This window comes from Peromyscus maniculatus, chromosome 4, assembly GCF_049852395.1.
Source record: "Peromyscus maniculatus bairdii isolate BWxNUB_F1_BW_parent chromosome 4, HU_Pman_BW_mat_3.1, whole genome shotgun sequence".
Taxonomy (NCBI): domain Eukaryota; kingdom Metazoa; phylum Chordata; class Mammalia; order Rodentia; family Cricetidae; genus Peromyscus; species Peromyscus maniculatus.
This window is the reverse complement of record NC_134855.1, coordinates 48,746,721-48,771,839: the sequence shown is the minus strand read 5'-3', so window position 1 is coordinate 48,771,839 and position 25,119 is coordinate 48,746,721. Positions and strand designations below refer to the sequence as shown.

Below are 25,119 nucleotides of genomic sequence, written 5' to 3'. Positions count from 1 at the left end.
TGAGGCTTCAGGCAGACAGCAGGCAGCAGTTTGGAGGCAGGTGGAATGAGGCACTTGGGTTTGCTGCTAGCCTGCCATGACATGCACAGCGACCAAACACCGGGCTATAATTTGCTAACCGGTGACAGAACAGCTTTAGTATTATTTAGGGTCTCAACCAGGTGGATGTGAACAAAACACAGAGGGGAAAACAGCATTTTTATTTTCATTAACTACTGAATGGAATTGAGCCACGTCTTTAATTATGTGGGTGGATGACACTTGTATTTGCAGTAGCTATCACCTAACTACAATTGATACTTTTATGTCATAGGATTTTCACAGACATCATCCGAACTCAGCCTTTTTCTTTCAATGTAACACTAGTTACTACTGAGAATTGTAATTAGATATTACCATTGAATCAATGCCAACAGAGACTTTATTACATCACAAGTTTACTTTTATCTTCAAAGTGTTAGTAACTCCTTTGATTAGTTTCCTATAACTTTGGGTTTGGGATTTTTTTTTTTTTTTTTTTTTTTTTTTTTTTTTTTTTTTTTTTTTTGGTTTTTCGAGACAGGGTTTCTCTGTGTAGCTTTGCGCCTTTCCTGGATCTCACTCTGTAGACCAGGCTGGCCTCGAACTCACAGAGATCCGCCTGCCTCTGCCTCCCGAGTGCTGGGATTAAAGGCGTGAGCCACCACCGCCCGGCGGGTTTGGGATTTTTAATGCACTTAAAAACAATATTCTGAGGGAGAGGCCTTATTGGTTTGCCAAAGGAGACCATGTCACACAAGCAGTAGAGGCCCCCCACCCGGGGGGGGGGGGTGCAAAACGTCTAAGGTTTATTTCTGCTTTTAAATCTATAAAGTGAACAGCTGACCCTGCCAATCAAGGGAAGGCAACCAACTAAATCAGATTCACATCCTACAAAGACCAGTTACCATCCTGACGTGATAGGTGTGTAAAAAACAGCATTTGAATGATTTGATGGTTATTTTAGAAATCAGCCTAGAAAAGCCTTGTGTCTTCTTAACCCAGCAAGACTGTGGAATCTGAGTTCTCCTGACTCACACTCCCGAAGGAAGAAAAGGTTCACCTCTGGATTGCTTCATTTTTATTTATGGACAGTTTGATTGATGTTCTGTTGGCACAGCCGGGCCTGAGAGCCGCAGTTGGGCTGTTTGTTGTGGGTACCTTGATTTTGCTCCAGCTTTCTTTCCTTCTGCTGAGCCCTTTTCTTTTCCGACACCTCCTTGCCCCAACACTCAGACTTGCCTTCCTCCGAAGCCCCATGATGAGATTCTCCTTCTCCTCTCTCACTCTGTTCTAAAATGGAGTGATCGCTTGGCTCTTGTGTGGAGCATTGGTGATCTGTGTTGATTCAATCATGAAAATTATGAATGCTTATTCATCACTTAGACTATATCAGGTGTATGTTTCCATCAATTTAATGCCTACAGCAATCCCATTTTACAGATGAGGAAACCAGACCACAAGGAAGACAGTTTGAAGCAAGAAAATAATGGGGTTGTGAATCAAACTTGAGTAGTTTGGATAGAGACCTCACTTATATAGACACTGCTATCCTGATGATTTATTTAATGAATTATTTGTTGACATCAACATTTGCCCTTCTATAGATTTTCACTATTCTAAAATTGCCTTCATAAACATCTTAAAATATTTCTGGATGCTTTTGAGGCAAATTTTTAAATTGAAATTGCTAGATTGAAATATTTTAATCAAATAAACTGTCTCATAAAAGATCGTTGCGATTTTACCATAACGGTATCATGGCGGTCCTTCACACTATGCCCAATACAGTGTCACTGGTCTCTGTTTTGAAGCTGTTTGGTAAGTTGATGGATGGTGTAAGCACCTGTACAAGGTCACCTGATGAGGCCATCGAGAAATTAAACGGGGCTGGGGTTGGAGGGGCCACAGCAAGACTGAGGCTGTGACAACTTTATTGAGAGCAATCAGACTTTTTATACCCTTGCCAGAAACAGAATACAGTGGCGATGGCCAGGATCAAGACACTGCAGTTGCCCAGGATACAAGGCTGCTGGCCAGCTTTACAGGGACACGAGATCACTATCTGAGACCACTTGTCCCGTCAAGTCTCCACGCTTCCGTGACTTCTGAGGGAAAATGCAGAGAAACACAAAGTGGCCTGAACACTTCACCGCCTGAGGGAGGGCCTCGGTTTCTCAGGAACTGGAAGGTACTAGTGCCCAAGGAGTCACAGATTCTAACCTGAAAAACCTGTGACGTTGCCTCTCAAGGCACCACGGCCAAGCCAACCCCATGGTTCCCAGCAGGACATAACATGATATCTCATTTCACGTGTTAGCTTTTTGTCACTGTGAAACATATATAGGGGAAACAGTTTAAAAGGAGAAAGCATTTACATCGGCTCACGGTTTCAGAGTTTCACTCCACAAATGGCTGGCTCCACATTTTTTTTTTTTTTTTTTTTGAGTTTGAAGTCAGTCTGGGCTACATGGTACCATGTCTTAAAAAAAAAAAAAAAAAGAAGAAGAAGAAGACAGTAAAAGAAAAAAGAAAAGGAAAGGGAAGAACCACCAGAGCCAAGGCAATCGATAAAGTGGCAGTAGATTTAAAACAATAAACAGTGAATGTCTTATCTTCCTGCCTCCAGCATGAGGCCGAGTCTGGAAGTCTAGAGTCCAGGGCTCTTTCCTCCACATCCCCACAGTCTACAATTCCCACACCAGGGAAGGAAGTTCAGAGTTTCTCTGTGTCTTGAAAGCTACCAGTCCTTGTTTTAGAGGTTAGCCCCTGGAGGAGCCAAGCTGAAGCTGCTTCCCACCAGCTGTTGTGAGTTCAAGAAGGTGGCTGGGCCACTCAGAGTGGGGCCTGTGCCTGAGGTCAACAACGGACATCTCACCTGTGTTCTGCGTCTTTGATTGATACACTTAGTATCAGGCCTGTACAACACTGAGCTAGTGTTAAACATAGTTTTGTTTAAACTATCATCCATTTAACAAGAATAACTCATGGCAAGGAAGTAAGAGGAAGAGAGGGGCTACTGTTGAGTTAAACGGAACGGGAAGCCGGAACTACCACCTGTTCCGATGAGTCTCCAGAGGGGGATTTTTGTTGATGCTGTTCTGGTGTGTGTGTTTGTTTGAGATGGTTTCCTGTAGCCAAGGCTGCCTGCCCTTGGACTCCTGAGATCCTCCTGCCTTCGTTTTCCAAGTGCTGGCACTATAGGTGTATGCCCGGCTAGAGGGCTTTTGAAAATCCTGAAATGACTGTTAGAGGCTGGTCCGCGGTTTTCTTCTCATTTTTCTTTACTCCGTCTCTGCCCAATGGCAAGCCTCCTTCTGACTCTCACCACTCTGCCCTAGCCAGAGTTCCTTTAGTGGTAGAAACACAAGCCTGTTCCTTCTGTGGGACGTGAAGAGAGCTTGGTCTGAGAGAATGCAGTGGTGGTGTTTGCTCAGCGTGTACCTGGGTTGGATCCCAGTACTCCAACTGAGAAAAGGGACAAGAAGAGGTTCCTACAGTTCAGTCTTGGAGGCTGACCGTGTGAACAAAATGCTGCGGGTGCCCTCACCAGGGGCATCTGGCTAGGGTTTCACCACTGTAGGCAGAGCTCGGAGAGATGACATGGTACGGTGAGGCTGGCCAGGGACGACATCTGCTCTGTGGAGCAGTCACTTTTCTGTTGCTGGGATAGAACACCGTGACCAAGGCAACTTCCGGAAGAGCTTCCGTGGGCTTACGGTTCCAGAGGGTGCGAGTCCATGGTGGCAGAGCAGAGGCAGCAGCCAGGTGCCTGGAGCAGGAGCTGAGGGCTCAGAGCAGAACACTGAGAATGGGCATGTGGCTTTTAAACCTCAAAACGTGCCCCGTGTGACACACTTCCTCAGCAAGGCCACACCTCCTACGTCTACCCAAACAGTGCTGCGGACAAGGGACCAAGCATTCAGACATCTGAGCCTATGAGGGACAGTCTCATTCAAAGCACCACACCCTGTAACCGCATTCAGACATCCGAGCCTATGAGGGACAGTCTCATTCAAAGCACCATGCCCTGTAACCACAACTTCATTGTGATAGCTAACCAGGGTCTCAGGAAAACTACAGCAATTTTTGTGCATGCGCAGCACCCTCTGTGATTTAACTGCCCCCTGGAGGCCCAGCCTCTTAGGTTCTACACCTCCCAAGGCTCACCTAAACCATGTACAGGACAGCACCCACCTTACAAAAGCTAAAAGAGGCAGGCAGGGTGGTACACCCTGTAGTCCTACCACTGTGGAACAGAGGCAGAAGGATCAGGAGTTGAAGGCCAGCCTTAGCTACACTACACGCATAAGCAAATTCAAGGCCAGTGGGCTACAGGAGAGCCAGCCTCAAAGCAAGCAAAACATTAAGAAAAAAAATGCTTTACTCATGAGGCCTGTGACTGTTATGAAGCGTGGTTTGAATTTGCTTCAGCAAAAGTTGAATATGCTGGTTCAGTAGAGGTGCAGGGGTGTAGGAAATGGATCCTGTCTAGGGTCTGGGGCAGACATGAAACCTTGGCTTCTTCAACTCTTCCTCAGCAAGTCTGAATGGTTTTCTCCCATGGACTGGCTTTCTCTGCATCTCTCAGAAGAACCTGACTTCAGCAGGTCTGAATTTCATCTTTCCAGTTTCTACTTCAGAGCAGGAATCAGGGCATTTTCTGAAAAGGCCCAGAGAGTAAATACCATGGGCTTCAGGGGCCGTGTGGTCTCTGCTTCAGCTGTGCGATTGCAGTGTGAAAACCGTGACACGTGATAAATACATACATGGATATGACCATGTTCCAACAAAACTTTGATGACACAAATATGCACAGACTGAACGTAATTGTATATCTAGAATATACAAGAAACTCTCAGCTCATCAGGAAGGTAACAAGTGACCCACATAGAAAGTGAGCACATGAGTGTTGTGTGCCTGTAGTCCCAGCCTGGTTACAGAATGAGGCTCTACCTTAACAAACAACCTCTTCAAAAAAAAAAAAAAAAAAAAGTCAGGAGTCCAAGGCTAGCCTCAGCTACACAGCAATTTTGAGACTAGCCTGAGCTACATGAGACTCATTTAAAAACAAACAAAAAGCAAGCCAAGGGGGCTGGGTGGTTCAGAACACTGGCTGCTCTTCCAGAGGACCCCAGTTTGGGGTCCAGCACTCATACAGAGTGACTCACAACTGCCTGTCATTTCGGTTCAAAGCACCTCCAAAGGCACTCAAGTACCTAACCTTCCACCCAAATACACATAATAAATCCAATAAAATCTTTCAAAAAACTAAACCAAACAAGAAAATAGGCAAATGGCTTGAATGAATACTTTAGGTCAACAGTTATTTAGATATTTAACCAAGCGCATGGAATGATCTTCAAAGTTGCTAATTGTTAGGGAAATACAAACTAAACCCACAATAAGACACTAGAACACACTTAGGATGACCAAAATAAAAAGAGCTATGATACAAACTTCCAGAAGGATGAAGAAAAACTGGATCTCTCATACATTGGTAGTGGGGATGTAAAATGGTATAGACACTGTGTAGTTCAATCTAGGAATGTCTTATTGTGACTTGTGTCCTTTTCTCAAATAGTTCAATAGTGACTTTCCTGAGAGTTTACTTCATAGAAATGAAAACTGTTTATACGAGAACTATTTGTAAAAAAGATATTTATTTGGAAATAACCGAAATCTCCTTTAGCAGGAGTGACTGAAACCTGTGGTCCATCCATGCACGGGAATACTGCCCAGTGACAAAAAGAAGCAAATCGGTGCCACATGCAGCAGCTTAAAGGGGGCCATAAAGATGAGTGGCAAAGCCAAGTGAAGACATTAAGGGTTTTATGATCGATTTGTATAACATTCTTACAGAGATATAAACTATGACCAAGAGCTGTTCAGAGTAGGCAAGCGTCTGCAGGAAGATGGCAGCATGCGGCCCTGAAGGAAGACAGGGCGCTCCGTTGTGACGGACACTTCTCCATCTCGACTGTGATTGGGCTGTATGGTTCTCTCTATATGAAGAAATGTGGTAGACTGCACACACACAGAAAAGGCTGGGAAACTGGGGAGACCCGGGTCAGGTCTGTGGGCCTGGCAGCTGTACTGTGTCTGTGTTTTCCAAACTGTAATAGGGGAGCTGTGTGAGAGGCATTTGCTCTCCCTACATTTTGCAATTTAGTGAGTGCACAATTATGTCAAAAGACACTATGCCTACACACACACACACACACACACACACACACACACACACACACACATGAACACAGCAGCTTTATTCACAACAGTAAGAAGACAATAGCAGAAACAGCTCAGGTGCCCATCAGTAGGGAAACAGAAGAACTCTGATGTATTCATGTAGAATATTCAGGAATTAAAAGGAATAAAGAGAAGTGATGCTCCAACATTAATGAATTTCACAGTCATCTCTCTTTCATACAAGAAATTCTCAGCTCATCAGGAAGGTAACAAGCAACCCACATGAGTGTGGTGGCCTGTAGTCCTGGCCTGGTTACCACTGGTGCCGAGTAGTTCGCCCTGGAATGTGACGGAGTCCGAGTCAGGTGATGTGAGGGTGGCCCGGGAAGGGAGGACTTCAACGCTTTAAACTTTGAAAAGGATTTGGATTACACGTACACAAAATCTCAGCAAATTAATACAATGTCTGTGCATTTCATTACATGTAAATATGAAATAAAGATGTAAAATCTAAATGAATAATAAATTTATTATATGTGTACTAATGTACTGGGGGAATAATCTGACATTTGTGATTTCTTTTGAAATGCATTGAAAAGCTAGGTAATAAAAGAGAATGGAACCTATGTGGTTGGTGTTTGGTAACACACAATAAAGTTATATAAACTTCACTGTATGTTTAAAATCTTCCCAACACAATGAGGAAAGTTCTGACTCTCATGTAATACAGACCCTGCTTGAAATACACTGTTCTCCGTGTGAGCCAGAGATCACACAGCAACAGAGGTGCAGAAATTAGCTCCTGAGTTTTTTTAGGTTCTAAATGTTTAATGTACACAACCATGGTAAGAAAGAGAAGAAACTGTAAAAATCATCATCATCATCTTTTTCTGATAAGATCTTGCTTTCTAGTCTTTACTAGCTTGGTGCTAAGTGCCCAGGCTGGCCTGGAGCTTATTCACTAAGTAGCCCAGGCTGGCCTGGAGCTTGTGGCAATACTCCTGCTTCTCAAGTGTATAGCCAACACTCAAAAATTATTGAATTGAAGCTAAATCATGGTACGAGTAGTCAGTAATACTGGTGTTTTACTGTCGTTACAAACTATCATTTCTGAAGTACTTCCAATTGTTGAACAAAGAGCCATTTTTCTGTCTATTTGTGCATAAACTCTGCCTTATCCAAATTTAGTTCAAAAATGGAAATTCAGTTGTCTCTCACACACACACACACACACACACATACTTACCAGGAGCTGGGCTATAGCGAAAGCATTGCTGTGTGCATAGAGGACTGGGCTCCTCTATCTTCAGCACTGGGGTGGGAGCGCAGGCCACCCAAAACAAACCCTCAGTAAACACCTCCCAGGCCCTTCCTGTCCTTCTGCACAGGCCCCACTTCCCTCCTTGTACAAAGGGGAAACAATGGCTCACCCCTGACGAGGGTTACTTCAACAGGACACCTTACATACATCAAGACCAGTGGCGGACAGAAACCGTCCAGTACACACGGCTGGGCCAGAGGCTCATCACAGGGTAAGGACAGCCTTGACTACACAGGAAATTCTGGGGAGTCGGGGTGGAGGCAAGGGAGAGAGAGAGAACATGCCCCCGCCCCTTGGTTTAAAAAAAAAAAGTATATGTAAGGTTTAATAAAATGCTCAAAAGTTGAAAAACTATGGACTATCTTAATTTAAACAGAACAAAATCATCTCCTCACTTGTTAGTTCAATGGCAACAGTGACAGGATTTGTTTTGTTTCTCCCAGAGTTGTGATAAATCCTGGGCAAGTCCAAGAACAGTAAGCGTGCTCTGTCACTCGGGAACACAGTAACATCTGCACTTGCCGAGAAGCGCCCTGATTGGGAGTGAGCAGGGCAGACGCTGCAGGCCCATGCCTTGGGGCCGCAGACGCTGCAGGCCCATGCCTTGGGGCCGCATGCACTGTTCCGGTTGTTACTGCTGCTACTTCAGCACTGGGAACTGATCCCAGGGCCTCATGCACAAGAGCCAAATGCTCCACCACTGAGCTCAATCCCCAGCTCAACTTCTTGGTTTGAGTGGCATTTAAATTTCCTCCATTCTTTTCTATCTCCAGTATCTTTTGGCATCTTTTTTATCAACCATCCCATTACCAGTCATGCAGCCTACATTCCCATAAACTGTGTCAACTGGCCAAAACTAAACAGCTGTAGCTAATCCTGTTAGCTGGACACAGCTTTCTTGTGTGCGAGTGTGCGCGAGTGCACACACATACACACACACACACACACACACACACACACACACACACACACACAACTTATTTTTTATTTGTTAGATCCCCTGGAGCTGGAGTTACACGAGGCTGTGTAGCCCAGTATGGCCTGTAACCGTAGATCCCAGGCTAGCCTCCAGCTTGTGGAACCCTCCTGTATCACAGGTATGAACCATCAGGCTCGGCTCACACTAGGAGTCTCTTAGTGGTCATGCTACGCTGAGACTAGAAGTAATCCATCCCTTCTCACCACGAATCTCAGAAATGTCTCAACTGCCTTTCTAAATACATGGGTTTCTTTCAACTATCACACACACACAGAGCAATGATTTAAAGAAGAAACTCTCAATGACCGCCAAAGACTCTGCAAAGACTGAAGTCGGAAGGCACTGCTCTAAACGCTCTCACCATGTACAGCAGGTGCACGGCCGTGTGCTGCCTCTACAGCAGGTCCTTTCTTCTTCTTTCCGCTGTGCTCTTCTCTTTAGATTTCTTTTTCAATGTGTAAACTTGTGGCTCAGGTGTGGGGCACATTCCAGCACTTGAAAGGTGGAGGCAAGGCAGAGTGCTGCGAGTTTGAGGCTAGCCTGGTCTACATAGTGTAGCAAGGCAGTCAGAGCTACATAGTGAGACCTGGTCTAAAAAATACCCGCCCCCGGCCCCACGAGCATGCATGCACAAAAGAAAAAAAAAAAACCAAAAAAAAAAACAAAAAAAACCCAACCAACCAACCAACCAACCAAACAAACAAACAAACCCCAAGCCCAAACAACAAAGCAAAAACAAATCAGCAAGGTGTGACCACGCTAGGCAGGGCTGGGCATGCACCTGTTAACTGCTCTATAATTATAATGCTGTCTCTAAAATGCTTTCGGTGCTTCTGAGACACTAAATAGAGCTAGCTGTTAAGTATAAAGGAGACTGAATTTTTCAAAGAGTAGATCCAAGTACTAGACTTTAACATGTTACTACCTTGCTCATGAAGTGATTATTTCTACATTCTCAGATGGCAATTCTACATAGGATCACCTTCAGAAAGACTTTTTAGCTTACATATATTCTATGATGTCAATGCATACTAGTATCCATAATCTGGAAACCCAAAATGTTCTAAAAACTGAAACTTTTTTAGTGCTGACATGATGTCATGAGTACAAAATTCAACACCTGATCTTATGTGTTGGGTCACAGTTAAAGCACAGATGGGCACACTTAAAATAGTGCATAAAAGTGCCTTTAGGTTATGTACACAAGATACATAGTTTTTGTGGGTTTTTTTTTTTGTTTGTTTGTTTGTTTTTATTTTTCAAGACAGGGTTTCACTGTGTAGGCCTGGCTGTCCTGAAACTCACTCTGTAGACCAGGCTGGCCTCCAACTCACAGAGATTCTCCTGCCTCTGCCTTTGAGTGCTGAGATTAAAGGCGTGAGCCACCACCGTCTGGCTACAAGATATGTATTAAACACACAAAAAGATTTCATGCTTCAACCTTGAACCCATCACCAAGATCTTATAACGTACCTACCTGCAAATATTCTAAAATCAAGGGAAAAATTGAATTACAAAACAATTTTGGTCCTAAGCATCTTGGATCAAGTATATTCAATCTGTAACTTTCTATGCACAAAAAGATGATTTTAGATTTGTTCCCTTTATTTCTTGATTGTATAGATCCTGCTACTAACTCTTTGATTTTTAAATAGCCAACACCTTTCTCCTTAGTTCTGCTGATCATAATCAACTAGAAACATCTTTGCAGACTTTCAAGGGCCAACTGGACAGAACCCACACCATCCTTAACATATGTCAGGACATATGGTCAGGACAAAGTGGAAAGATTTTTATACAAATTTTCCAAGCTAAAATTCCATATTTTAATGTTAAACTTGAGTTAAAAAATGGTTTATTGTCGTTCTTTTATGCTTTATTGGGACAGGGTCTCATGTAGCCCAGGCTGGCTCTGAACTCACTACATGCCAAGCTGACACTGAACTTTTGATTGTCTTGCTTCTGCCTTTGGGATAATGATGATGATGATGATGACGATGATGATGATGATGATGATTTGGGTTGGCTTTAAACTTGTAGCAATCCTGTTGCAGTACCCTGAGTGCTTGGATTACAGGTGTGAGCTACCTGCCTTGACTGATCTTTTCTTGTCTTATAGTTATTCTTTTGAGGCTGAATTGGGAAAATGAGATGAACATGTACATTCTGAGCAACTGGATTTCTCAAACAGGGAATGTAAGTACCAGTTTCTCCCTGTACGTAGGTTATCTTTGTCTAACATTCTGGAAAGTGATTACTGGAATTCAAGTGTCATGCTTAAATCTGTTCTAAGAAGAAAAAACACTCCTTCCAGGAACAATCAAAATCTTCCTCTGGCTAACCAGGTGATTCTCAGACAGGAAAGAACTCTTGGGGTTTCAACTGCGCTATGAAGAAGAGGCCACCAGGGGCCAGCAGTGCGTGGAAGTGGCCTTACAGAGGCCCCTTCATGTTCTCACCTAGATATGAAAATCGCTAGATGAAACAGATTCACTGGGTAAACAGAATGGAAAATAGACCAACATCTTCAGATGTATTAGGAGCAAAACAGACTACAAATCAGGAAAAGGTTTCATTTCAGTGTTGCTTGGAGTCTTTTATAATACAAATATCCAGTGCGGGGAGATAGCGATAGCTCAGTCTGGACAGTGCTTGCCTCCATGGAAATATCTGGGCTTGACGGTATGCCTTTAATCCCAGTGTTGGGGAAGCGGACAGGAGAACCCCTGACTAGCCAACCAGACTAGCATAATCAGTGAGCCCCAGATCCTAGTGAGACCCCATCTCAAAACATGAAGTAGATGGCTCTTGAGAACACCACCACTGGCTGACTTCAGGCCTCCAAATGCACATGCACACATGTAGGCACACCTGTACACACATGAACATGCATATATATCCTCATAAAAACACCCAAGTGCACTGGTATCAAGATACACACACACCGAATACAGTCAATGAGAACATCAGGCCATGGGAATAAGACCATATAAGAAATGGTAATTTGAAAACTAGAATCAATTCTTGATATTGTATAGAAACACACAAAAAACTACATATATATTATTTTTTTTACAAAGAAGCTGTGGTGATTTTTGGCCCAAAATCAAAAATGTATGATTTTACATTATAACTCCTATTTCTAATCCTTAATCAAAGCTTGTCTAGAGCATATAGGATTAATCTTTTGGTTGTCATATTGAGACCAGGTCTCATGTAAAGCTGGCCCTGAATTTGTTATACAGCCAACACTGGCTGTGAACTGGTCTTTTTGCTCGACAACGTGCCGTGTACTGGGGATTACAGGTTTCCTCCACCACTTCTGGCTTCTATGTTTCATATTTTTATTTCTGTTTCTCTCTCCTAGCCTTACCAATGAAAACATTATAGTAGTCTTTAAGAATCATGCTAATTATCCCTGCATCGATGATGTCTCCTGGACACCTAAGTTGTCCTCCATTCCCGAGCATTTTATATTCACATTAGCACCTCATCTAAAAGTTTCAAAATGCTGGGCGTCTGGGGACAGCATCCTAGAGAGCATTTACATAAAATGGAGTCCTTACTACCTCACGTGGCAAGAGTTTGACCTAGTCCTTTGAAACTAGCACAAGACCTGTTCTGGAAAATACTGCAGAATGTTCCATGCAGACAATAAGGAGGAATGGACACAGCTGATAGGTGCTTCACCAATGTCTCAAGTTACGATGATCGCACTGTCTTAATCACTTCTGTTGACAATTTCTTCTTCTTCTTCTTCTTCTTCTTCTTCTTCTTCTTCTTCTTCTTCTTCTTCTTCTTCTTCTTCTTCTTCTTCTTCTTCTTCTCCTTCTCCTCCTCCTCCTCCTCCTCCTCCTCCTCCTCCTCCTCCTCCTCCTCCTTCTTCTTCTTCCTCTTCTTCTTCTTCTTCTTCCCCGGGGTCACAGACCATCTGGTAAACATAGCAGCTGAAGACTCGATTGGGTTTCTGTTCGATGTGTAGCACCAAGTCTCTGTCAAAGTAGACTTCATGGCTATATGTCTGCAACAAAAACACAGTCACGTGGGATCTGCTTTTCACAGAATCATAGTCACTGCTATGTCACCAAAATATCATAGCACCTACCCTAGGAGCCTTCCTATCTACACAGATGTGAAAGAGCTGCCAGGAATGGATTTTTTATTATTTATGTGCATGAATGACTAACAGAAACTTCAGAGAATGGGAAGAGCTGGGTGAGGAGCAGGGTACCAGTTCACTGTCAGCACTGCACACTGACTGACTGCATGAGCACACACACGCATTTCACACGCTCAAGTTCCTCACTGACAGAAAGAGGCCTGGGCAGAAGGTACACTGTTCTTGTAACTTTTATTTTTGTATGTGCTGTGGAATGTGTGCATGCTCACATGTGTGGACACCTGTGTGTGTGTGTGTGTGTGTGTGTGTGTGTGTGTGTGTGTATGTGTGTAGGCCTGTGTGTGTGTGTGTGTGTGTGTGTGTGTATGTGTGTAGGCCTGTGTGTGTGTGTGTGTGTGTAGGCCTGTGTATGTGTATATGTGGAGGCCTGTGTGTGGAGGTCTCTGTGTGTGTGTTTGTGTATGGAGGTCTGTGTGTGGAGGTCTCTGTGTGTGTTTGTGTGTATGGAGGCCTGTGTGTGGAGGTCTCTGTGTGTGTTTGTGTGTATGGAGGCCTGTGTGTGGAGGTCTCTGTGTGTGGAGGTCTCTCTGTGTGTGTGGAGGCCGGAGGGAGATGCCGGATGTCTTCCTCAATCACTCTCCACCTTAGTCCATCGGGTCCAGAGCTCAGTGATTTGGCTGATCCAGGCATCTTGCCTCAGAGATTTTGTCTTCACCTGCATGTCATGGGCTGTCGCACCTGGCAGCATTTATGTGGGTGCTGGGGATCCCAACTTGGAAGTTCTCACATCTGCACAGCCACTGAACCACCTCCCCAGTCCCCCTGAAACCAACTCATTTTAGGTGGTGCTGTGACTGAACCCAGGGTCTCTGTATGCTAGGCTGATACTCTACTCAATGAGCCATATTCCCAGTACACGTCCAGTTTATGAATATTTGGAAACAATTATTTCCAAGTGCTGGAAACGTGATTTGCTCTGATATTGCCTCTGATTAACTAGCTGTGGGAGATAATTATAATTTCATTAAAAAAAATGTTACCAAACTTAAAATTTGGAGGAAAACAAGACTGTGGTGAGGAAATAACATGTCTCAAGTAACACAAAGTTTTATCTTCAGGGGTGCTGGTAAGAAGGTAATCCTAATGCTAAGAGAAAGAAGGCTTAGAAGTACTCATTCTGTCTTGCATGTTGGCCAATAACTTCTTCCATGTGGTCATGGCACAGGTGAGTCTGGACTGATACGAACATGTTCTAATAAATGGCACCTGTAAAGAAAACTCTTCCAACTTAGTATCCAATGGTTATACGTACCACATCCCATGACTCCACGAGTGGGATGCTCTTGAGTAGGGTTCCGTACTCATTACAGTGGAAATCCAGGTGAGCTTTGCCTTCGGCATCTATTTGAGTGACAGCTACTACAGACAGCAAGTCCAACTCATCTTCATAGTCCACAATTTTGAAGGTCTTGGAGACAGATGAAAGTAGGGTCAATGCCAGCTAAGGAGCTAGGAATAGTCCTACATTTTGAATTTAATTATTCCATCCCTTACGTATGATACAGCAGCAGGAAGAACAAATGGGTGAGAGACTCAGTAGAAATGTATCTCTGTGTGTATACCTGTAAAACATGGGTCACTCCCCAGATTTTCAGGTGTCAAGCAGTATCCTGTAGACTTTGGCAAACAGAACCAGAAAGAACACTGGATCCCTTGGAGTTGGAGTTACAGGCCTTTGCAGGATGCCCGTTTGTTCCCCGGTGCTGCGACCCGAACTCGTCCTTATGATTGAGCAACCCAAGAGTATTGCCAGGACAACTTCAACTTTATGGCTGCCGAGTGTTGTTGAACCTAGGGGCTCATGCATGCTCTTCAGGCACTCCACTGTTGAACTATATATTCACCCTGAAGAATTGGCCTTTTAAAAACTCTTTATCTTAAAAAAAAAAGTGTGTGTGTGTGTGTGTGTGTGTGTGTGTGTGTGTGTGCGTGTGTGTGCACATGCATGTGGAGGTCAGAGGACAACTCTTGGAAGAGAGTTCTCTCCTGCTACCTTGAAGGATCTAAGGGTTGAGCTCAGGTCATCCAGCCTGCACCAGCCTGGACACAAGTGCTCCTACCTGCAGAACCATCTCGAGAGCTAGCCATTGACTGAATGCATACCTCACAAAAACAGTAAGCTAATCACGTTTTCAAATGATTTTAGCCCTAGAAACTTTACTACAGACTGTGCAGCAGATTCCAATAGGAAAGAGAAGGTGGGGTGACACCAACTGAAACCACAGATACCACCCCACCTGCAGGGACCCTTCCTCCAGTATCCGCCCCAGGCCCGGGAAGCATTCAATTGCATGGGAATGGCTACTGGCTTGGATGGTGATCTTTGACTAAAGAATACCTCTTGTTCTGGGTCATCATCCAGAAGGTTGAAATTTCTTTTCACCACACGTCCAGAAGCTGTAACAGTGATTAAGTTTTCATTCTATCGGGGGGAAAGGAAAATCAGGACATGCTCCATTACAGGCAATCAAAGGCAACAGTCCTCAGTAATGTGGTCAAACCAGCCGGTCCTTTCCAACACCCACAATCCTTCAGCTGACTGAGAAAATTCCAAATTTAATTTCAATATAATTTTCAATCCTTCACTCAGTGGAAAATATTTTAGTAAAGGTTTTAAATGGATAAAATGTTAGAATAGGCAAAAGCTAATTAATTAAAGGTTATAGACTTGCTCTTCACTCATCCTTCTGACTTTTGCCTTAACCCGGCACAGAAAACGGAGGGTGGCTCTGCTCTCAGAGCCTCCCCTCTTCGAGGGTCTCAGCTTATACACTAAAGAAAAGCAACAGCTACGGTCAATGTACCTGGTTTTAAAAGATATACACCACACCTAGCCCTAAGTTTGCACAACTATTTAGAACCAAAGATTGACAATTCATCATTTAAAAAAATTGAAGACAAAAAAAAAAAAGAAAGAAAGAAAAGAAAAAAGAAACAGGCAAGATAAACTCAGTATAATCAAACTGTCTTCAAATCTTCTCCGCGAGTGGGGCTTAGAACAGCTCCTCATGCAGACGAGATGAGCAGATTCTGCACAGTGGTCCTGTCTGCAGCCTAGCAGGAAAACATGCAGATTACAAGTTACCTAGATGGTTCTAGAGAAAGGATATAAAATATTTCTGACTTACCCTGTCTTCTCTATTGGCCCAGATGACAAAATCCTCAGAGATCTGATGCTGAGAACTATTATTTTCTACCTCACTTAGCTTCAAGACTCTGAAAAGGAAAAAGAATTCTAAGAACTCAAGATTGCAAAACACCATCAAACCGCCCAAGCTGACCTCAACTGAAACTCAACAAATGAAAACTGCAGCAACTCACTTCTCCTCCATTGTCTAGTCTGTAATACTAGTCTTATACCAAATCCGTAACCGTCTTCACACTCCTATTTGTGAAACAGAAAATCACAGCTGTGTGTGACAAGTGCCACTGAATAGGTAATGCAGTGGCTTGCTCAGACCTAAACCATTTTCCAACAAGTTTAATGACACCACCATGCAAACCTCACTCTCCTGCAGCAGGTCCTGCGTGTCTCGCCCCGAACTTTAGAGTAGACAGTGGCACTGTTGTTTCTGTAGACTACAGAGCTAAGAATTCACCTAGAGCTAACAGTGATTGAGACAGGACCAGCAATGAACTGGAATGCAGAACTTTTCAAAGAGAGTAAAATGCACACTCAACAATACCAATTTTTTAGGATTCTATTTAAAGATTTGAATTTGCAGACTATAAATGATCTTATGGGTCAAGCTGATTAATCAAGAGAAAATAAGACAACTTGCTTCCCACCCACAGAAATCTGTTCACATCATTAAAAAGCTTCAAAATCACCATGTTCTCAAAGCTCTACAGTCCCATATGCAAAGAGAACAGCAAGGAGGAGCCACAGTGGCAGGGATAACTGGACACGTCACATTGAAAATGACAAAGAAATCAGATAATGTTTTCAACCGATAGCTGAGTCAATTAGTGGTAATATTCAAAGGGGCTTATCTTTTAAGAGCTGGGGAGAAGCCAGGCTTGGTGGTGCACGTCTTTTATCCCAGTACTAGGGAGGCAGAGGCAGGTGAATCTCTGAGTTCAAGGCCAGCCTGGTCTACATTGTAAGTTCCACTACAACATAGATAGACATTGTCAAAAAAAAAAAAAAAAAGTTTTTGGCATGAGACAGATGAGAGGTCTGGGTTAGTATATAACCAGGGTGGGCTTGGGAAAGGACAGTATACTTCTAGTTTTTAGTATATAATTGGGGTGGGGTTGGGGAAGGAGAGTACACTTCCAGTTTTTTAAATCAAGGGAATACCTAGAATCAAACAGGAAGAAAATCCTGAGTGAGAAGAGAAGACATAAACACTGAGGCTAAGTAACAGTTAGCAGAGGTCTGGGTAGAAGATCAAAACCATGAAAGATTATAATAAAGAAGGCTGAGAAGGAGGAGAAAACAGTTTACTGTCAAGGAAGCCAAATGAAGACCATCTGAAGGAAGAAGGTCGACTTGAAAGAGAACAGTAAACAAACACCAGTCCACAAGCTCAGAACAAAGGCAAATCACCACCTTTCTCTGAGGGCGCCTGGACCAGGACCTCACTCACAACAGGCAAGTGCTCTCCTGATGAACTATATCTCCAGGACCTCCTCCCCACTCCCCCTTTTTTTAGAGATAAAGTTTCACAAAGTTGCCCAGGGTGGCCTTGAACTTGCGATCTTCCTGCCTTGGCCTTTTGGGCAGTTGGGATTTCAGGCCTGTGCCACCTGGTTCAGCTATCTTCTTTCTTTCTCATCAGTCTTAGAACATGAAGATCCATTTAAGTGTGTGGCACACTCCTATAATCCCACAAGTTGGGGCACAGAGGCATAAAGACTATGAGTTCAAGGCCAGGCTGGGCTAGACACTTGTAGCCAGTATGAGCTACACAACAAACCCCTAAGAGCCTGTCTTAAAACAAAGCAAACAAGCCGGGTGGTGGTGGTGGTGGTGGTGGTGGCGGTGGCGGCGGCGGCGGCGGCGGCGGCGGCGGCGGCGGCGCATGCCTTTAGTCCCAGCACTTGGGAGGCAGAGGCAGGCGGATCTCTGTGAGTTCGAGGCCAGCCTGGGCTACCAAGTGAGTTCCAGGAAAGGCGCAAAACTTCACAAAAGAGAAACCTTGTTTTGAAAAACAAAAACAAAAACAAAACAAAACAAAACAAAACAAAAAAAAACAAACAAAACTGAATGATGGCAGGATAATCCCTAATTCCCTTCATTCACTCACATATCATCTATCAAGGAACTTGTATGTAATACTTACAGACAGTAATGGGAAAGCTGAAGAATAAAACCAGATTGTACAGACAACAGTCTCTCAGGAACTACTCCACACAAGCAAATTTTTCATAAAATTACAATGGTTACAAGCAAAATGAAAAATGCCAATAAATGCTACAAAAATTGCTTTTAATTTTAAAGTACTAACAAAATTACTTACTTGACTTGATTTGGACCAACATGTATAATTCTTCCAGAAGCATCGGGGTGGAAATAGATCCAGTCAGATTCTAGTGAACAACACTCCATTTCTTGGATTCCATTTCTTGCCTGAGGTTGGAAAAAAAAAATAAGACAGGGATTAGAAGGGTAAACAAATTTTCAAATCAAACCCTTTCAGTAACTCACAGGTACAGGAAAGACAATATAAAGCAGCTGAAGAGGGACTTGTGTGAGGGCCAAATGAGAGCATACAAAGTTGAGAAATTCCGAACAGTGAAAGTCAGAAACTCAGGCTGGAGAGATGGCTCAGAGGTTAAGAGAACCGACTGCTCTTCCAGAGGTCCTGAGTTCAATTCCCAGCAACCACAGGGTGGCTCACAACCATCTGTAATGAGATCTGGTGCCCTCTTCTGGCCTGTATAATAAATAAATAGATCTTTAAAAAAATAAATAAATAAAGTCAAAACTCCATAGATTTACCCTGGGCCATGCAATATACCTCAGGTAACAGTAACCCAAGCTACCTTCGCTCAGGCATGTGCTGTTGGGGGCTCTGGGGATGCTTCGTCACTGCTGCGCTGAATTTTAATAACCCTCAAATATCAGCCACATTTTATGGCTAAGAGACTGACACACAGAGAGAACAAACATTTGCCCGTTGTTTTGAACCCATTAAACACTAGATCTGACGCCAAAGTCCACGAACTTTCCATGACTATACACATGCAGATTCCTACAACTTCCTCCTCCCACCCCTATCCACAGCTTCCTGTCAATCAGAAGAGTAGGTACACTCACATAAACACGTAACCAAAGCAAGAGTCTCTGACTCAGGTCACATAATCTCCTTGATTAAGTCAAATATTAAACTCTCATATCTGAGAAAAGAGTCTAACACTGATGAGCATTTAAGACAACACTAGTCTTATTCTAAACTATGTAGGCATTCTTAGACATTAAAATAAAGAAAAAAGCCAAGTGTGGTGCTGCACACCTTTAATCCTACTTGGGAGGCAAAAGCAGGCAGAGCTCTATGAGTTCAAGCCTGGTCTACATAGTGAATCCCAGGACAGCCAGTGGTACATAGGAAGATCCTGTCTCAGGAAAAGGGGTAGGGAATAAGCAATGTATGACAAATGATCCACGTGGACTCATGTTTTACCTTCTACCCAGCAGCACCAGGAACTAAGAGCAGTGTGCATCCATTAACTTCTGGTTTTGGCAATCATTTATAAGTGTGCTGAAATACAGGCCTGACCAAATGCTGTTGTTATTAGAGAGTACGAGATAGGTATGCTTAAAGATCACTTATTTCTTTATGAAAGAACACACTGAATCAGTTCTTACATAAAAACATATGGTAAATGTATAGGATATGCATTGTACAAGGTCTGAGTGGATGCAAAGGGACAGAGAATTCCAGGTACTGGTGGCTGAAGAGTCCTGGTTGAGAGGTGAACAGTCACCTCAGGGCTTGCGATGGCAGGAAAATCCTCTGAAAAACGAGACAGAGGGAGAGGGGCTACAGGGCTGTTACCTGTGACCAAGAAGTGAGAAAATGGAGGGAAAAAGTTCTCACAAAAGTAAACTAGAAGACACTAGACACAGCGACCCTATGACATCAGGAGGAGATACCAGGACCCAAGGCTACGCTGACCTTCAACAAGGTGGACGGTGGGGACCTGTGACTCTAAAAGCTACCGGAGCCGAAAGTGACAGACTGCACAAGGGTCCTGAAGACCTGGGTGTGGAATAAACTCAATCCACCTCCTAAAAAGCAAACTTATCTGATAGAAACCACAGTGAGTCAGCGATACAAGGAAAGACGCGAACCACAGCATGGGTCAGGGCCTAAAGGGGCTCTCTGGGCAGGCCCAGTGACACATCAACAGGGAAGGAATCCTGGGAGAATTTAAGCAAGGAGGAAAATGTATCCCTAGCCATGTCGGGCCATGCCAGACCTCAAATGATTAAATGGAAACTCAAGAAAAAGAGTCATATTTTGAAAGAAAATTAAGATGAACTTAATGGGTTAAACTTTTACTGTTTGCCATGAGCCATTTCTTCCTGTGGTGCCAGAGGCAACTTGAGGAAACCCTTGAAAATACTCCATTTCAGCGCCAACACTGTGAGCTCCAGAACTCCATCTGGTTCTGCTCGCTTCAAAAATCAACAACACATTCCACAGCAATTTCAGAGGCGGCCTGAGTATATTCTAGCAACAGTTCCCACGGAAGCATCTGAGAGATGTTTTCCATGAGAAGCCTGCAGCAAAACCGTCAGAACAAAACCCTTCGCTGTGTATGGGGACACATAACTACAGTCACAGCACTTGGGGGGCAAAGATGGGAGTGTCAGACGTTCAAGGCCAGGCTTGCCCAAGGAGGGAGCTGGAGGTCAGCCTGGGTTACATGAGTGTCTGGGAGAGGGGTGGAGAGACAGAGGGAGGGAGGGAGAGGAAGGGAGGGGGGAAGGGAGGGAGGGAGAGGTTGAGAGGGAGAAGGGGAGAGTGGGAGGAGGAAGGAGAGGGAGGGAGGGAGGAGGGAGAGGGAGGGAGGAGGAGGGTGAAGGAAGGAGAAAGACAGAAAACGAGAATCCTTGGTGCTTTAAGACTGTTCAAAAATTCGTGTTTTAAAAATCTAGTTGACAAAACACTATTTCCTATGTTCTCTGCATTTTAAATTGTCCCCAAATGCCAGGTGTGATGGCACACATCTTTAATCCCAACACTGGGGTAACAAGGCAGGAAGATCTCTGAGTTCCAGGCCAGCCACTGCTACACAGAGACACAGTCTAAATGAGAAGGTAATTCCTGGGCATAAAGTGCTATTAGAGGAGTAGAGAATCAAAATTTCTAATATAAATTTACTATTAAAAAGTTGAGTACTCATGAATTACCAAGGAATTATCTTTTAGGGCACAAATATGGAAAACTCCTTTCTGTTTCTTCTTATTAGGTGTGATGATGTAGTGCCAAGGATGGCCTCCTATCTGAAATGCATTCTCCAGGGATGAAACTTCAAAGAGTGGAGATGGTGAGTCTGCAAAGATGAGCAAGAGAAATTTATTGGCTTCTCATTTTGGGTGGACTTGTACCACTCATTAAGTTCAACATTTCTTGGTGCATATATATACTTTATGAAGTCTCATTAATGAAAAATTACTATGTTCAAGGGAATAAAATGCAGTCAGAAGAGAAGTTTGTTGCTAAGAGAACAGAAAGCTGGTAGAAAACAAAGTGAAGCTATTAGTTAACTTTCTAGCATGTATTCTGGTGGGAATACATGGTCTACATGTGGGGAAAAACAGGGCAGAAGGTGCTTATCATGGGAGTGAGGGAGGTAAATATATCACAAAAACTGCAGCCACCCTGAGGGTCTATGTGTAAGACTCTGGATTAGCCACAATTTCAACTCCCTGAACAATTGAGGAACGTAATCAGGTCTACTAAACCTTCCAAAGGCAAGGAGACCTTCCATATTATAGTCTAACAAATACATAACAGCAAATTTTACAAAAGCTGACCTGTGTTAGTTTCTTGTATAGAAGCAATGTCAGTCTGAATGAATGCAACCAATTTAGGCCACAATGAGACTTTATTAAAGAGCAGACATCACTACCAGTATTATCATCAAACAAGTTCATTTTTACAGACATATCAAATCAGTCTCTTGGGGATGGACATCAAAGACAATTTTGTTGGCGTTTTTTTCTCTTCTTCTTTGATCACAGTTTTAATTATAACATAATAGATCCACTCTAAACACTGTAAGGAGAAGGGATGCAGGGAGGGCACAGTCTCCTTTGGTGGCCATAGGTCAGACTGCTCATCTATGGCCTCCTGATTTGTGCTTCTCCCTGGAGAATATCTGGTTTATAAAGCCACTTGTCTTCAAGGGGTTATTCTCAGATCATTCATGTAAGAGTTACATGTTAGAATGGAAATGTGTGCTTTGTTAGGGTTCTTCTTACTTCTGAGAGCTGTACACAGGAGAAAAACAAGGAAAAGCAGCTTACAAGCAATTTTGAGGAGAAACAAAGAATAGGTATAGATATATCAAAGATATTTAAAGTACTTAAAAGCTTTTAAAAAGAAATATCTTAAATAAGGTCTTTTCAGGTAATAAGAAAAAATATTAATATCCAAATATAATAACAGCCAAAAGGCCTGTGTCAGTAAACCATGAAAAAGATTCAAATGCCATGTGAGAATAAACTCAGGTTCGGCCCCCAGCACTCTCATCAAAATTATCTACAGCTCAAGTTCCAGGGGATCCAGCACCCTCCTCTGGCCTCTGCTGGCTCCAAACAGTGACAGGAGACATACAAAATTCTCAAAAGAGCTTTATGAGCATGTTTGTATTAAATGCAGGAGGTATTTCTGAGGTTAGGAGGTATTGCTAACTTTTTTATAAAACTGCCTAATTCACTTAAAAATGAATCATTTTTAAAACACTTATTTTGGACTTCATGGATAGCTTAAACGATTATACCGGGCACTTTTCATAGTTTATATAACTGCCATTTGCCACTAAACAGAACATTCTTTTCCTTTCTTACATCTTTCATTTCTGTGTCTTGACTATTTGTTGATGATACAATGGTAAATGATGATTTTTAAAAAATTCCTGTTTTATCCTGGTTATATTAGAGAAACTTTTGAAATTTCACCTAAAAAAACCATAGTGTTTATTGGTTAGAAAAAGATGCAAATGTTCTCTGCATCATAGTGAGTGACTCTTATTGAATTCAGAATAGAAACAAAATACTAGGATAATGCCATCTCTCTAATTGGCTCTTTTAACTGGACTATAATCATCAGGCTGTCCTTGGATGCTTGAGAAGAGATCTGGACAGAGGGCTGTCATCTCCACAGTGTGCAACAGACACTCAAACACCCTATATAATGTGCTAATCCCCTCAGGCAGATGACACCCCCAAACCATTCAATGATATTGTTCTATAATAGAAAATAATTTCAAAGACTATGTTTTTGAACATTATTATTTTATCTTTTTTCTTTTTTTGAGACAAGATCTCATGTAGCTCAGGCTGGCCTTCAATTGAAGGCTTTTACTAAGTTGCTGAATTTAATAAGTTGGGGTGGTTTTTGTTTGCTTGTTTGTTTTTGAGAAAGAGTCTGATGTAGCTCAGGCTGGCCTCAAACTCACTATATAGCCAAGGATGACCTTTAACTTCTGACCCTCCTGCCTCCACCTCCCAGGTGCTGGGATTCTAGGGATATACCATACTTGGCTCAGTGAGTTAAATACAGAATTTTTTTTTTAAATTGTCTTCATAGAATCATGTAAAACTTTCTTTTTTATTCTCCCTAGGTCTAGGATCTGTCTATCTTTAGTGGGCATAGCATTAATATTTCCTTGGAAAACACTATCCTTAGAAATGGGTAGACTTAACAAAATTAAAAAACCTTAAGTTATAAGGAAGCTAGGATAGTATGAATCGCCACAACTATCATTTTCCAGACAAGGAAATCAAGGATCAGAAAGGTAAAAGAACTTGACAAAGGGCTCAGTATCCTCAGGCCTCCATTCCAGGGAACAGTGGCCAGAACTGTGCTGACATTTACTCAACAGTGAAGGATACACATGCTGTATGGGAGTCAGGGTACAGTCAGAGAGGAAAGAGTGTGCTTTCAGAGCAGGCGAGTCAGATGAGCACTTACTTTCTTGAGTTGAAAAGATCCGTACACAGCCATACCTGTGATCTTAACATTACAGGGGATGCCAAGAGGAGCCTCTCCCACCGTCCCCGTGGTCCCGCCCTGACTGCATGCACACCCTAAGTCAAGTTTCTGCTGCATGAACTAAAAACAAAACAAAGCAAAAACGGTGGCTTTAGAGCCTGTTTAGGGAAAAATAAAATTTACATGCACATGACGGAGAAATGTCTTCACTCAAGGGCCTTTCTGTTTATTCTCCCCATCCCTCTTGCAAAGATTATGTATCTTTTCACATTTTTATAATAACTTATAATTTAAAACTGTATGAGTGCCTGACTTGTCAAAAACGATAACAATAACCACAAAACAAACAATGACAAAAAACTTCAGTCCACACCTCACACTGAGTGTGAAATGTCCAACTGTAGTTTTCTCTACCTGTTCAATGATGGCTTGGAAGCTGTACAGTCTGACCAGTCCTGAGCTGAACATCACAATCAGTATCCCATGTGACAACGTAGCATCTGTGACATTCGTGAAAACCTAAGGGGAAAGGCAGATGTCACCTTAGGAAAGACCCAAAGGCCACTCCTTTGAGTCTTCAAAATGTTTGCATTTCCTGCCTCATATTCAGGTCATCGTGGCTGCCTCACATTAAAACTCAATTACAATTCAGCAGCTTCAAGCTAGAGTCTTATTAGAGGCAAGCAGCAGCCACTCGATGCTCAGGCCGGAGCAGCAAAGGGGCGCTGCACCCAGGGCCCAGAGTAATGATGTGTCAGCATCCATCTGCTGTACGGCTTTGTCAATACCAAGTAATTAAAAACTGGACTTTCTGTGGAACAGTGATAAACAGTAAGGCCATGTAATTCTAAAGTAGTATTTATCAGGTAGATCCAATAGAGACTCAGTATTTACACTAAGATGTTCTTCATAAAGACAAATATTTATAGATGCTTAAAGGCAAAATGATTGGAACTTGGAAAGTAATTATAAGAGAAACGGCCAGCTGTGGATCCATGTGCGTTTGTGTGCTGTGGGTACAGTGCAGGCGTGTGGATCCATGAGCGTTTGTGTGCTGTGGGTAGTGCCTGCGTGTGGATCCATGTGCATTTGCGTGCTGTGGGTACAGTGCGGGCGTGTGGATCCATGTGCGTTTGTGTGCTGTGGGTAGTGCATGCGTGTGGATGCATGAGCGTTTGTGTGCTGTGGGTACAGTGCATGCGTGTGGATGCATGAGCGTTTGTGTCCTGTGGGTACAGTGCGGGCGTGTGGATCCATG

General features: G+C 43.1%; 1 protein-coding gene and 1 long non-coding RNA gene across 4 annotated transcripts in view; both read right to left on the bottom strand.

Annotated features, from left to right (window-relative positions):
* Positions 1-1,085: 1,085 nt before the first annotated feature.
* LOC121829057 (uncharacterized) lies at positions 1,086-3,507 on the bottom strand. The gene is made up of 2 exons (XR_006071837.2): positions 3,076-3,507; positions 1,086-1,356 (listed from the first exon to the last, which is right to left on the bottom strand). It is a non-coding gene; the product is annotated as an uncharacterized LOC121829057 (long non-coding RNA).
* Positions 3,508-10,331: 6,824 nt separating this feature from the next.
* Positions 10,332-25,119, bottom strand: part of Dcaf17 (DDB1 and CUL4 associated factor 17) — a 29,191-nt gene continuing 14,403 nt past the window's right edge. For 2 of the 3 annotated variants that reach the window (XM_076569637.1, XM_076569638.1), the window contains exons 7-14: positions 24,276-24,380; positions 23,876-23,981; positions 21,053-21,195; positions 18,153-18,262; positions 15,816-15,903; positions 15,026-15,109; positions 13,940-14,095; positions 11,017-12,528 (exon numbers count right to left, since the gene is read on the bottom strand). In XM_076569637.1, the coding sequence (XP_076425752.1) occupies positions 12,229-12,528; positions 13,940-14,095; positions 15,026-15,109; positions 15,816-15,903; positions 18,153-18,262; positions 21,053-21,195; positions 23,876-23,981; positions 24,276-24,380 (1,092 nt within the window). In that variant the 3' untranslated portion in view covers positions 11,017-12,228. Of the gene's footprint in view, positions 12,529-13,939; positions 14,096-15,025; positions 15,110-15,815; positions 15,904-18,152; positions 18,263-21,052; positions 21,196-23,875; positions 23,982-24,275; positions 24,381-25,119 lie in introns of all 3 variants that reach the window. The other variant, XR_013050507.1, reaches the window with a different exon arrangement.